This window comes from Prionailurus bengalensis, chromosome D4, assembly GCF_016509475.1.
Source record: "Prionailurus bengalensis isolate Pbe53 chromosome D4, Fcat_Pben_1.1_paternal_pri, whole genome shotgun sequence".
Lineage (NCBI taxonomy): Eukaryota > Metazoa > Chordata > Mammalia > Carnivora > Felidae > Prionailurus > Prionailurus bengalensis.
This window is the reverse complement of record NC_057359.1, coordinates 52,301,906-52,316,314: the sequence shown is the minus strand read 5'-3', so window position 1 is coordinate 52,316,314 and position 14,409 is coordinate 52,301,906. Positions and strand designations below refer to the sequence as shown.

Genomic DNA, 14,409 nt, shown 5'->3' with positions numbered 1-14,409 from the left:
ATTTTTTTTCTTTTTCAGTCCATTTAAATGTTTTCCCCTCTTTGGTAGCTTCATATAGGGGCCTGGCAATCTCAGCAAAACCTGGAACCCAGAGGCGGCAGTAGCCTGCTGATCCTAGGAATTCCCTCACTTCTCTTCGGGAGGTGGGAGTAGGGATCTTTAGGACAGTTTCTTTTCTGGCATCTGATAACCGCCGCTGTCCGCCCTCCAGGATATATCCCAGGTAACTTACCCTCTCCCTGCATATCTGAGCCTTCTTCGCGGATGCCCGGTACCCTAAGGCCCCCAGGGTAGCCAGCAGGTCCTGGGTCCCTCGCTCACAGTCTTTGGCCATGTCGGCAGCAATCAGGATGTCATCTACGTACTGTAGAAGGGTGAGGCCAGGGTGCTCCCTTCTGTACTCACCCAGGTCCTCGTGTAGTGCCTCGTCGAAGATGGTGGGTGAATTTTTGAATCCCTGAGGTAGCCGTGTCCAGGTGAGTTGCCCACTGTAGCCCTCCTCCGGATCATGCCACTCGAAGGCGAACAAGGGTTGGCTCTGGGGTGCCAGCGGCAGACTGAAGAAGGCATCCTTTAAATCTAGTACAATATACCAGACCCTGGAGGGCGCCAAGGAGCTCAAGAGAGTGTACGTGTTGGGAACAGTTGGGTGTATGTCCGCGACCCTCTTATTTACTTCCCGGAGGTCTTGTACTGGTCGGTAGTCATTTGTGTGAGGCTTTTTGACCGTCAGTAGAGGGGTGTTCCAGGGAGACTGGCAAGGAACTAGTACCCCTAAGCTTAGTAGTCTCCGGATGTGTGGCTGGATCCCCTTCCGAGCCTCCTGAGACATGGGGTATTGTTTGATCCTTACCGGACTCTCTCCTGGCTTGAGCTCTACAAGGACTGGGGTCCTCTGTGCGGCTAGTCCCATTCCCCCCGTCTCTGCCCAAACCCAGGGGAATTCTTGTAGCCATCTGTCTATATTATCCTCTCTCGGGAGCGCCTCCTGGTGGAGGCAGTATTCATCCTCCAGTTTCATGGTCAGTACCTGGATGGGGTGGCCCTTGCCATCGGTAACCTGAGGCCCCCCTTGTCTGAAAGTTATCTGAGCTCCAATTTTGGTCAGTAAGTCCCATCCTAACAGCGGGTAGGGGCATTCTGGTATTACCATAAAGGAGTGGGATACCCGGCCCATTCCCAAATCTACTGTTCTTCGGGTAGTCCATGAATACTGGCTCATACCAGTTGCCCCTTGTACCCAGGACTTCTTGCTGGCTAGTTTTCCTTGTGGGGTGCAGAGGACCGAATGTTGTGCTCCGGTGTCGACAAGGAAGTCAACAGGGGTCCCCTCCACTTTAAGAGTTACCCTGGGTTCGGGGAGAGGGTCCGAACCCCGACTCCCCTAATCACTTAGTTCATCTAGCTCTAGGACTTTTACTCGATCAGTCTTGCTTCCCTTCCCGCCGGCCCCTTTTGGACAATCTCGGGGCCAATGCCCTATCTCCTTGCAGTATGCGCACTGATCCTTCTGCAGCCTCTGCTTCCCCACCTTGGTGGTTCTTTTACCTTTTCTTGCGTCGTCTGCCAGCTGCCGGAGACGGCAGTCTCGTTCCTCGGGGGAGTTAGCAGTGGTAGCTAGTAGTATTCTGGCCAGGTCTCGAGTCTGCTTACTGCTGGCAGCCACCATGGTGCAAGCCTGCTTGTCCTCAGGAAGCTCCCGGTTATTATATACCTTTTCGGCTACCACCAGTAAGTCCTGCAGACTTTTTTCCCCTAGTCTATCTATTTTCTGTAATTTTCTCCTAATGTCTATGGCCGATTGGTTTACAAAGGCCATGATAACAGCTGCCTTGCTTTCCGGAGCCTCTGGATCCATGGGGGTATAGGCACGAATACCTCCATGATCTGTTCTAAAAAGGCAGCCGGAGATTCATCTTTTTCCTGTTGCACATTTCCTACCTTGGCCAAATTGGTTGGCTTCCTAGCAGCCATTCGGAGACCCCCCATTAGAGTCCGGCGGTAGACCCGGAGCCTCTCCTTACCTTCTGCCGTGTTGAAATCCCACTGGGGCTGAGTTAAGGGGAAGGAGGCATCTGAGCCTAGTTGGTGGTGGGATTCCCGTCTGCACCTGGAACTAGTTTTCGGGCCCCATTGAGGATTCTTTCTCTTTCTTCAGTTGTGAACAGGACCTGCAAAAGCTGCTGGCAATCGTCCCACGTGGGCTGATGGGTAAAAAGAACAGAGTCTAATAAATCAATAAGCCCTGCCGGTTTCTCGGAAAACTTAGGATTCTGAGCTTTCCAATTGTAGAGGTCACTAGTGGCGAAAAGCCAATAGTGATGGGGCTGATTCCCCTCCGTGTCTGGGTGTCCAGTGGCTTGCAGGGGCAGAATAGTGGAGTCGGCGGCAGAGGCGGATTGCTCCCTCTGAGCCCTTTGTCTGGTAAAGGGCGGGCTTCCCACTGGAGTGTTTCCGCCTCCAGCTCTCAGAACAGCGTCTGCCTCCCCTGGATGGGGAGGATGGTGTTCTTCCGGCATCCTAGAGGGGTTAAATGGGGGAGGAAAAATTAATTCTTCTTCAGTACCCCCCTGTAAGAAAGTACCCTTTCAGGGGTGCTGAAGGCTGGATAAGACTTTTCTTCTTCTTTGTCCCCTGCAAAGCAAGAATGGGTTTTGGCTCCGGAGGGAGCGGGGCTAGGAAGGGCTTAAGCCAAGAGGGTGGTAGAGGGGTAGTCTGAGCCTGTCCCATAACGTCCGTCCAGTAAGTCCACAGAGCAAAACAGAGAAACACAAAAACAGACAAACAGAGGGCCCCTAGAAAGTCTTCCAGCTCCATGGAAGCAAAACTGAAAGCTAGCTTAGACCTTTGAGGGGATTCCACGTCCCTCCAGAAGGGAGAATCGGAACGTCTTCTGAAACTCCCAGCCCGTGGTCCTCCTGCGCGTCCACTTAGACCGCGTCGGGCACTACCAGAATTCCAGAAATGAGCTTACACAGAAAAGACAGAACAAACTGACAGACACTAACCGTGGCCAGTCGGACTCTCCGGGTCGGGGGTCCCTCGGGGGTCTTGGGGATCCCAGGACGAGCCCCCAAATGTTATGCCCAGAATTCATGATCCCCAAAGACCACTAGGGAGCCGAGTCTGATGCAAAAGCAAAAGAGCCTTTATTCGAGCTAGCTCGAGCTCAATCCCCTACCTGCACCGACGCAGCGGTGAGATACCAGGGAGAGAGAGCGAGTTTCAAAAGCACAAAGGTTTTATAGGGGTCTAGGAGCAGTTGGTGAGGTAATGGCTGTGGCCTCAGCCGATTGGCTGGGGAAGCGTCGTTGGCTGGGGAAGGGTCGGAGTCCTGTTACGCAGGTCGCTGGGCATGTTTTGATCAGGAAGTTTGAATGGGTGAGCGGGAGGTTACTCAAGGGGAGGAGGCGCGGTCTGAGGTTTCTGCGATTTTCCCGGGAAAGGGGTCATGTCGGGGACATAGTCACTCAAGGTGGAGGACACAGAACAAGATGGAGTCGGCTGGCATAGGCTCGCCCTTTCAAGCAGGACGTGACATCTGGAAGGTTATATGCTAACATTTCTGCTCCGAGAATGGGAGGGCTGGAGGACAACAGGAGGGAGAGTTGTTGAGCCCTGGACAACAGAGCTCAGCTTGGCGGGGAACAAAGGCGCTCGCCAGCGCCATCTCCCTCACCCATCCCCCAGCCAAAATCCCAAAGGGAACCGGTTCCTGCCAGGGAGCTTGCTTGCACCGCACAAACACCCAACGCTGTGCTTCTGCGGATCCATCCCTCCTGTGGGTCTGACTCCATCCTGGTGCCGCAGGGCCCCTCCCAAAGCGGATCTCCGGATCTCCGAAGGAAAAGCGAGGTGAGCCTGCCCCTCCCACCCCTGTGCACCTTGCCGATCCACCCCAGCTAATATGCCAGATCCCCAGCACCAAAAGCCTGGCAGTGTGCAAGTAGCCCAGATGGGCCACACCACCCCACAGTGAATCCCGCCCCTAGGAGAGGGGAAGAGAAGACACACACCAGTCTGACTGTGGCCCCAGCGGTGGGCTGGGGGCAGATATCAGGTCTGACTGCGGCCCCTCCCACCAACGCAAGTTATTCAAGACAGCACAGGGGAAGTGCCCCACAGTCCCGCACCACTCCAGGGACTATCCAAAATGACGAAACGGAAGAATTCCCCTCAGAAAAATGTCCAGGAAATAACAACAGCTAAAGAACTGATCAAAAATATTTTAAACAATATAACAGAAAGTGAATTTAGAATAATAGTCATAAAATGAATTGCTGGGCTTGAAAACAGTATAAAGGACAGCAGAGAACTCTTGCTACAGAGATCAAGAGACTAAGGAACAGCCAGGAGGAGCTAAAAAATGCTATCATTGAACTGCAAAATAAAATGGAGACAACTACGGCTTGGATTGAAGAGGCAGAGGAGAGAATAGGTGAACTAGAAGATAAAATTATGGAAAAAGAAGAAGCTGAGAAGAAGAGAGATAAAAAAAATTCAGGAGTATGAGAAGAAAATTAGAGAACTAAGTGATGCACTAAAGAGAAATACTCTACGCATAAGTGGTATTCCAGAGGAGAAAGAGAGAGGGAAAGGTGCTGAAGGTGTACTTGAAGAAATAATAGCTGAGATCTTCCCAGATCTGGGGAAAGAAAAAGGCATTGAAATCCAAGAGGCACAGAGAATTCCCTTCAGACCCAACTTGAATTGATCTTTTGCATGACATAGTGAAACTGGCAAAATACAGGATAAAGAGAAAATTCTGAAAGCAGCTAGAGATAAACGTGCTCTAACATATAAAGGGAGACTATAAGACTTGTGACTGATCTCTCTTCTGAAACTTGGCAGGCCAGAAAGGAATGGCAGGAGATCTTCAATGTGATGAACAGAAAAAATATGCAGCCAAGAATCCTTTATCCAGCAAGTCTGTCATTTAGAATAGAAGGAGAGATAAAGGTCTTCCCAAACAAACAAAAACTGAAGGAATTTGCCACCACTAAACCAGCCCTACAAGAGATCCTAACGGGGATCCTGTGAGACAAAGTACCAGAGACATCACTACAAGTATATATCATACAGACATCACAATGACTCTAAACCCATATCTTTCTATAATAACACTGAATGTAAATGGACTAAATGCGCCAACCAAAAGACATAGGGTATCAGAATGGATAAAAAAACAAGACCCAGTTATTTTCTGTCTACAAGAGACTCATTTTAGACCTGAGGAAACTTTCAGATTGAAAGTGAGGGAATGGAGAACTATTTATCATGCCACTGGAAGTTAAAAGAAAGCTGGAATAGCCATACTTACATCAGACAAACTAGATTTTAAATTAAAGGCTGTAACAAGAGATGTAGAAGGGCATTATATAATAATTACAGGATCTATCCATCAGGAAGAGCTAACAATTATAAATGTCTATGCGCCGAATACAGGAGTATTCTTCATAAGTGTACAAGAATTGAAATCATACCATGCATACTTTCAGACCACAATGCTATGAAGTTTGAAATCAACCACAGGAAAACGTCTGGAAAACCTCCAAAAGCATGGAGGTTAAAGAACACCCTACTTAAGAATGAATGGGTCAACCAGGCAATGAGAAGAAATTTAAAAAATATATGGAAACAAATGAAAATGAAAATACAACAATCCAAACGCTTTCGGATGCAGCGAAGGCAGTCCTGAGAGGAAAATACATTGCAATCCAGGCCTATCTCAAGAAACAAGAAAAATCCCCAATACAAAATCTAACAGCAAACCTAAAGGAAATAGAAGCAGAACAGCAAAGACAGCCTAAATCCAGCAGAAGAAGAGAAATAATAAAGATCAGAGCAGAAATAAACAATATAGAATCTAAAAAAACTGTAGATGAGATCAACGAAACCAAGAGTTGGTTTTTTGAAAAAATAAACAAAATTGACAAACCTCTAGCCAGGCTTCTCAAAAAGAAAAGGGAGATGACCCAAATAGATAAAATCATGAATGAAAATGGAATTACAACAACCAATCCCTCAGAAATACAAGCAATTATCAGGGAATACTATGAAAAATTATATGCCAACAAACTGCACAACCTGGAAGAAATGGACAAATTCCTAAACACCCACACTCTTCCAAAACTCAATCAGGAGGAAATAGAAAGCTTGAACAGACCCATAACCAGCGAAGAAATTGAATCGGTTATCAAAAATCTCCCAACAAATAAGAGTCCAGGACCAGATGGGTTCCCAGGGGAGTTCTAACAGACATTTAAAGCAGAGATAATACCTATCCTTCTCAAGCTATTCCAAAAAATAGAAAGGGAAGGAAAACTTACTCATTCTATGAAGCCAGTATTACTTTGATTGCTAAACCAGACAGAGACCCAGTAAAAAAAGAGAACTATAGGCCAATATCCCTGATGAATATGGATGCAAAAATTCTCAATAAGATACTAGCAAATCGAATTCAACAGCATATAAAAAGAATTATTCACCATGATCAAGTGGGATTCATTCCTGGGATGCAGGGCTGGTTCAACATTCGCAAATCAATCAATGTGATACATCACATTAATAAAAGAAAAGATAAGAACCCTATGATCCTGTCAATCGATGCAGAAAAAGCATTTGACAAAATTCAGCACCCTTTCTTAATAAAAACCCTCAAGAAAGTCGGAATAGAAGGAACATACTTAAAGATCATCAGCTAACAACATCCTCAATGGGGAGAAACTGAGAGCTTTTTCCCTGAGATCAGGAACACGACAGGGATGTCCACTCTCACCGCTGTTGTTTAACATAGTGTTGGAAGTGCTAGCACCAGCAATCAGACAACAAAAGGAAATCAAAGGCACCAAAATTGGCAAAGATGAGGTCAAGCTTTCACTTTTTGCAGATGACATGATATTATACATGGAAAATCCAATAGACTCCACCAGAAGTCTGCTAGAACTGATACATGAATTCAGCAAAGTCGCAGGATACAAAATCAATGTACAGAAATCAGTTGCATTCTTATACACTAATAATGAAGCAACAGAAAGACAAATAAAGAAACTGATCCCATTCACAATTGCACCAAGAAGCATAAAATACCTAGGAATAAACCTGACCAAAGATGTAAAAGATCTGTATGCTGAAAACTATAGAAATCTTATGAAGGAAATTGAAGAAGATATAAGGAAATGGAAAAACATTCCGTGCTCATGGGTTGGAAAAATAAATATTATCAAAATGTCAATACTACCCAAAGGTATCTACACCTTCAATGCAATCCCAATCAAAATTGCACCAGCATTCTTCTCGAAACTAGAACAAGCAATCCTAAAATTCATATGGAACCACAAAAAGCCCCGAATAGCCAAAGGAATTTTGAAGAAGAAAACCAAAGCAGAAGACATCACAATCCCAGACTTTAGCCTCTACTACAAAGCTGTCATCATCAAGACAGCATGGTATTGGCACCAAAACAGACACATAGACCAATGGAATAGAATAGAAACCCCAGAACTAGACCCACAAACGTATGGCCAACTAATCTTTGACAAAGCAGGAAAGAACATCCAATGGAAAAAAGACAGTCTCTTTAACAAATGGTGCTGGGAGAACTGGACAGCAACATACAGAAGATTGAAACTAGACCACTTTCTCACACCATTCACAAAAATAAACTCAAAATGGATAAAGGACCTAAATGTGAGACAGGAAACCATCAAAATCCTAGAGGAGAAAGCAGGAAAAGACCTCTCTGACCTCAGCCGTAGCAATTACTTACTTGACACATCCCCAAAGGCAACTACTGGGACTACTTTTTATGAAGATAAAAAGCTTCCACACAGCAAAGGAAACAAGCAACAAAACTATAAGGTAACCAACGGAATGGGAAAAGAGATTTGCAAATGACATATCAGACAAAGGGCTAGTATCCAAAATCTATAAAGAGCTCACCAAACTCCACACACGAAAAACAAATAATCCAGTGAAGAAATGGGCAGAAAACATGAATAGACACTTCTCTAAAGAAGACATCCGGATGGCCAACAGGCACATGAAAAGATGCTCAACGTTGCTTCTCATCAGGGATATACAAATCAATACCACACTCAGATATCACCTCACACCAGTCAGAGTGGCCAAAATGAACAAATCAGGAGACTATAGATGCTGGAGAGGATGTGGAGAAACGGGAACCCTCTTGCACTGTTGGTGGGAATGCAAACCGGTACAGCCGCTCTGGAAAACAGTGTGGAGTTTCCTCAAAAAATTAAAAATTGACCTACCCTATGACCCAGCAATAGCACTGCTAGGAATTTACCCAAGGGATACAGGAGTACTGATGCATAGGGGTACTTATACCCCAATGTTTAGAGCAGCACTTTCAACAATAGCCTAATTATGGAAAGAACCTAAATGTCCATCAACTGATGAATGGATAAAGAAATTGTGGCTTATATACACAATGGAGTACTACTTGGCAATGAGAAAGAATGAAATATGGCCCTTTGTAGCAATGTGGATGGAACTGGAGAGTGTGATGCTACGTGAAATAAGCCATACAGAGAAAGACAGATAGCATATGTTTTCACTCTTATGTGGATCCTGAGAAACTTAACAGAAACCCATGTAGGAGGGGAAGGAAAAAAAACCAAAAAGAGGTTAAAGTTGAAGAGAGCCAAAGCATAAGAGACTTCTAAAAACTGAGAACAAACTGAGGGTTGATGGGGGGTGGTAGGGAGGGGACGGTGGGTGATGGGTATTGAGGTGGGCACCTTTTGGGATGAGCACTGGGTGTTGTATGGAAACCAATTTGACAATAAACTTCATATACTGAAAAAAAATAAAAATAAAAAAAATAAAAGAAAATAATTTCCCACTATGAAAATTGATATATTCCATTATAAAGAATAGAATTATTGAATTTTGATGTAAACATATGACATAAATTACTGATTAAAAAGTACAGCTTTCATAAGAAGTAATCAAACTTAAATAAGTGACCTGTTGTTGTTCTTCCCTTACAAAAAAAACAAAAAAGTAGATAGATAGATGAACAGAACAAATTTGGGATATTTATCATTTTAAGAAGCCCTTGGTGACATCTTATTTAAAGTGTGCTATTGTCTTGCTTCATGTATGAAGCATATATTTCTTTCATATATCATAAAGGTAGGGTTGATCCAGCTTCTGAGCTAGTGTCGTGACAAATTGTGGATGATTTAAAACTAGTGATTGTTACTTGAAGATGACAGAATAGGGATTTCAAAGTGGTCAGTAGCACCACCCCTGACTTTCTAATACAATTCTGCATCCTATTTCTGAACTACAGATCTTCATTCTGATTTAAGAAAGAAAAGACAGGGGCACCTGGGTGGCTCAATCTGTTGAGCATCCAATCGGCTCAGGTCATGATCTCGCTGTCCATGAGTTCAAGCCCCATGTCGGGCTCTGTGCTGACAGCTCAGAGCCTGGAGCTTGTTTCAGATTCTGTGTCTCCCTCTCTCTCTGCCCCTCCCCCACTCATGCTCTGTATCTCTCTCTGTCAATAATAAATAAACATTTAAAAAATAAAAAAAAGAAAGAACGAAAAGACACAATACAGAACAAAAGGGGAAAATGTTATATATAAAATTTTCTTCTCCAAATGGAAGAATGTGATTTGCCATTGCCCTAGAATACATTTAACCTAGACTATAGTGGATCTGAATAAAGAGTGTGGATGTTGAAATCTTCAATTAGTAGAAGGCTGTAGGTTCTTTGACTAGTGAAATGTCAGACTGACTGGTGAAAGTCCTCAAGAGACTGTATAGGTAGTCAGAAGTATTATACTAGAGATAGTTCAAAGTAATGTATTAATATAGAAGTAATCAAAAATTTTATAGGAGAAAATAGTCTTGGTTTATCCACTAAAAACACGGGAAATAGATTCTACTGTTATGATTTGGCAATGCTCCTTGAAGAGCAGGTGGACAGAGCAATCACTGAGTCTGACATGAATCTAAAAGCCAGCACCTTCAGTAAAAAACAAAAACAAGCAAACAAAAAACAAATAGCAAATAACAACTACTGGAACCACTTCAGCAGTCCAACAATTGAAATTAACTTTGTAAAGGAGGCAATGAGACCTTCAAAGTAGACATCTCTAAAAGCATCATTATGGCCAGAGATGCATTGTAGATAATTCTACAAATCCAGCTGATTTGTTAAGACAAGAATGTTCTTTATGAGTTTGTGTGCTCCAAACATACTCTGAAGTGGGCCTCTGGCATATCTAGGATGATCAGAGCATGCTGTGTTACCATTAATAAAGAAGGCTTTGCAGTTAAATCAATAGATCCATTCCATCAGTAGTTCTTGGAAATGCTCTTGGTCTAAACCTGTGGTCTTCATTAAGTTCTTATAATTGAATACCCCCTGGAGGGATGTGTGTGTGTGTGTGTGTGTGTGTGTGTGTGTGTGTTCATGTGTGTGTGTGTGTGTGTTCATGTGTAAGTAATCTTTGAATAAGTATATAGTGTGTTCAGCTAATTTCCATTGTTAGAAATAGAAGTGCTGGATCCAGTTTCATGATTTTTATATTGATTTTCTCTCCTCTCACCTTCTCCTTTGAAAATAAGCTAAGAGGGGCGCCTGGGTGGCACAGTCGGTTAAGCGTCCGACTTCAACCAGGTCACGATCTCGCGGTCCGTGAGTTCGAGCCCCGCATCAGGCTCTGGGCCGATGGCTCAGAGCCTGGAGCCTGTTTCCGATTCTGTGTCTCCCTCTCTCTCTGCCCCTCCCCCATTCATGCTCTGTCTCTCTCTGTCCCAAAAATAAATAAACGTTGAAAAAAAATTTAAAGAAAATAAGCTAAGAATGTTAGCCATCAGCCAAGACTTATTGGCCACCTATATCAGGACTACATCATGCAAAAGTACAAGAGGGCATACTATCATATTTCTTACTCTGTGTAATCCTCCTAAAATGGGGGAGTAAACCCCCTCAACTTTGTGTCTGTTGTCCCTGGCATACAGAGGTATTTCACACATGCAGAAACTAATGAAACATTTCCTTTTCTCTGTATGCGGTATAGGTCAATTGAGAAGGACGTATGTGTTCTGTAAGGTTATTATATATATGTCCAGTCATCCAGCTACTAATAAATATCCTTATTGTTCTCCTGCATTGATGTGATCTCACATTCTCTCCTCACTCTTTATTTCTGAAGATGGTTATAGGCACACAGAACAAATAGGCTGCAGAATTTCAAAGGCATACTAGGTTGGTAAGACACAGAAATGGGTGACCTAGGTCCTGAAGGAAGGATGGGATCTTGACCGAGAATATAGGAGCAGAGGCCATTAGGTCTCCTGGAGGTGTCAGCTGATGTTGAATTGGAGAATTATGAGAAATTCGTGGAGGACCAGCTACAGATGTCAGCAGAAATTATTAAATCTGAAGAAATATCTGGTGAAGATTTTCTTCACTGGACATTTCTGCACTCATGTGTTCCTTCATTTTTGTGAGCAACCTAATAAAAGACATATTCATATTCCCGTTTAAAAGAGTACAAGGAATAAAAATATATATTCCATTTTTCCCCAAATTAGAATTCCCTTCCTAAATTTCATATTAAATTCAGATAATTAAATCTCTATACTTGGAGATAATTAAATCAAATACTTGGAGACTGAAGAACATCCCACTAAAGAATGAATGGGCTAACCAAGAAGTTAAAGAGTAAATTAAAAGTATATGGAAGCCAATGAAAATGATAATACCACAAACCAAAACCTCTGGGACAAGCAAAGGTGGTCGTAAGAGGAAAGTATATAGCAATCCAGGCCTTCCTAAAGAAGGAAGAAAGACCTCAGATATACAACCTAACCTTACGCCTTAAGGAGCTGGAAAAGGAACAGCAAATAAAACCCAAAACCAGCAGAAGATAGGGAATAATAAAGATTAGAGCAGAAATTAATGCTATCGAAACCAAAAAAACCAGTAGAACAGATCAACGAAACCAGAAGCTGGTTCTTTGAAAAAATTAACAAAATTGATAAACCACTAGCCAGTTTGATCACAATGAAAAAGGAAAGGACCCAAATAAATAAAATCAAGAATGAAAGAGGAGAGATCACAACCAACACAGCAGAAATAAAAACAATAATAAGAGAATATTATAAGCTATTATATGCCAATAAAATGGGCAATCTGGAAAAAAGGGACGAATACCTAGAAACATATACACTACCAAAACTGAAACAGGAAGAAATATAAAATTTGAACAGACCCATAACAAGTAAGGGAATCGAATTAGTAACCAAAAATCTGCCAAAAACAAGAAGCCAGGGCCAGATTGCTTTCCAGGGGAATTCTACCAAACATTTAAGGAAGAGTTAACACCTATTCTCTAGAAGCTGTTCCGAAAAATAGAAATGGAGGGAAAACTTCCAAACTCTTTCTACGAGGCCAGCATTCCAAACCAGACAGAGGCCCCACTAAAAGGGAGAACTATAGACCAATTTCCCTGATGAACATGGATGCAAAAATCCTCAACAAGATATTAGCCAACTGGGTCCAACAATACGTTAAAAAAATTATTCACCACGACCAAGTGGGATTTATGCTTGGGATGCAGGGCTGGTTCAATATCCACAAAACAATCAATGTGATTCATCACATCAGTGAAAGAAAGGACAAGAACCATATGATCCTCAATAGATGCGGAGAAAGCATTTGACAAAATACAGCATCTTTCTTGATAAAAACCCTCAAGAAAGTAGGGTTAGAAGGATCATACCTCACGGTCATAAAAGCCATATGCAAAAGACCCAACGCTAATATCATCCTCAATAGGGAAAAATTGAGAGCTTTCCCCCTAAGGTCAGGAACAAGACAGGGGTGTCCACTCTTGCCACTGTTACTTAACATAGTATTGGAAGTCTTAGCTTCTGCAATCAGACAACACACAGAAATAAAATGCATCTAAATCAGCCAGGAGGAGGTCAAATTTTCACTTTTCACAGATGCCATGATACTCTTTATGGAAAACCAAAAGATTCCACCAAAAAACTGCTCGAACTGATTCACGATTTCAGCAAAGTTGCAGGATATAAAATCAATGCACAGAAATCGGTTGCATTCCTATACACCAACAATGAAGCAACAGAAAGAGAAATCAAGGAATCAATCCCACTTACGGTTTCACAAAAAACTATAAAATACCTAGGAATAAATCTAACCAAAGAAGTAAAAAATCTATACACTGAAAACTATACAAAGCTTATGAAAGAAATTGAAGAAGACACACAAAAAAAGGAAAAATATTCCATGCTCCTGGATAGGAAGAACAAATATTGTTAAAATGTCAATACTCCCAAAACAATCTACATATTCAATGCAATCCCTATCAAGATAATGCCAGCATTCTTCACAGAGCTAGAACAAATAATCCTAAAATTTGTATGGAACCAGAAAACACCTCGAATAGCCAAAGCAATCTTGAAAAAGAAAACCAAATCAGGAGGCATCACAATCCCAGACTTCAACCTATACTACAAATCTGTAATCATCAAAACAGTATGCTACTGGCACAAAAACAGACACTCAGATCAATGAAACAAAATAGACAACCCAAAAATGGACCCATAAACAGATGGCCAACTAATCTTTGACAAAGCAGGAAAGAATATCCAGTGGAATAAAGACAGTCTCTTCAAGTGTTGCTGGGAAAACTGGACAGCGACATGCAGAAAAATGAACCTGGACTACTTTCTTACACCATACACAAAAATAAACTCAAAATGGATGAAAGCCCTCAAAGTAAGACAGGAAGCCATCAAAATCCTCGAGGAGAAAACAGGCAAAAACCTCTTTGATCTTGGCCGCAGCAACTTCTTACTCAACATGTCTCCGGAGGCAAGGGAAACAAAAGCAAAAATGAACTATTGGGACCTTATTAAAATAAAAAGCTTCTGCACAATGAAGGAGATAATCAGCAAAACTAAAAGGCAACCAACGGAATAGGAGAGGATATTCACAAACGACACATCAGACAAAGGGTTAGTATCCAAAATCTATAAAGAACTGATCAAACACAACACTCAAAAAACAAATAATCCACTGAAGAAATGGGAAAAAGACATGAATAGACATTTCTCCAAAGAAGACATCCAGACGGCCAACCAACACATGAAAAAATGTTTAACTTCACTCATAATCAGGGAAATACAAATCCTAACCACAATGAGATACCACCTCACCCCTGTCAGAATGGCTAACATTGACAACTCAGGCAAGAACAGATCTTGGTGAGGATGCAGAAAAAGAGGATCTCTTTTGCATTGTTGGTGGGAATGCAAGCTGGTACTGCCACTCTGGAAAATGGTATTAATGAAAAAATTAAAAATAGAACTACCCTATGACCCAGCAATTGCACTA

General features: G+C 42.5%; 1 protein-coding gene across 1 annotated transcript in view; it reads right to left on the bottom strand.

The window, feature by feature from the left end:
- Positions 1 to 14,409, bottom strand: part of LOC122474399 — a 68,246-nt gene that overhangs the window by 11,862 nt on the left and 41,975 nt on the right. The window contains 3 exon segments of the mRNA XM_043565279.1: positions 2 to 1,872; positions 1,875 to 2,090; positions 2,093 to 2,312. Of these exon segments, the coding sequence (XP_043421214.1) occupies positions 2 to 1,872; positions 1,875 to 2,090; positions 2,093 to 2,312 (2,307 nt within the window).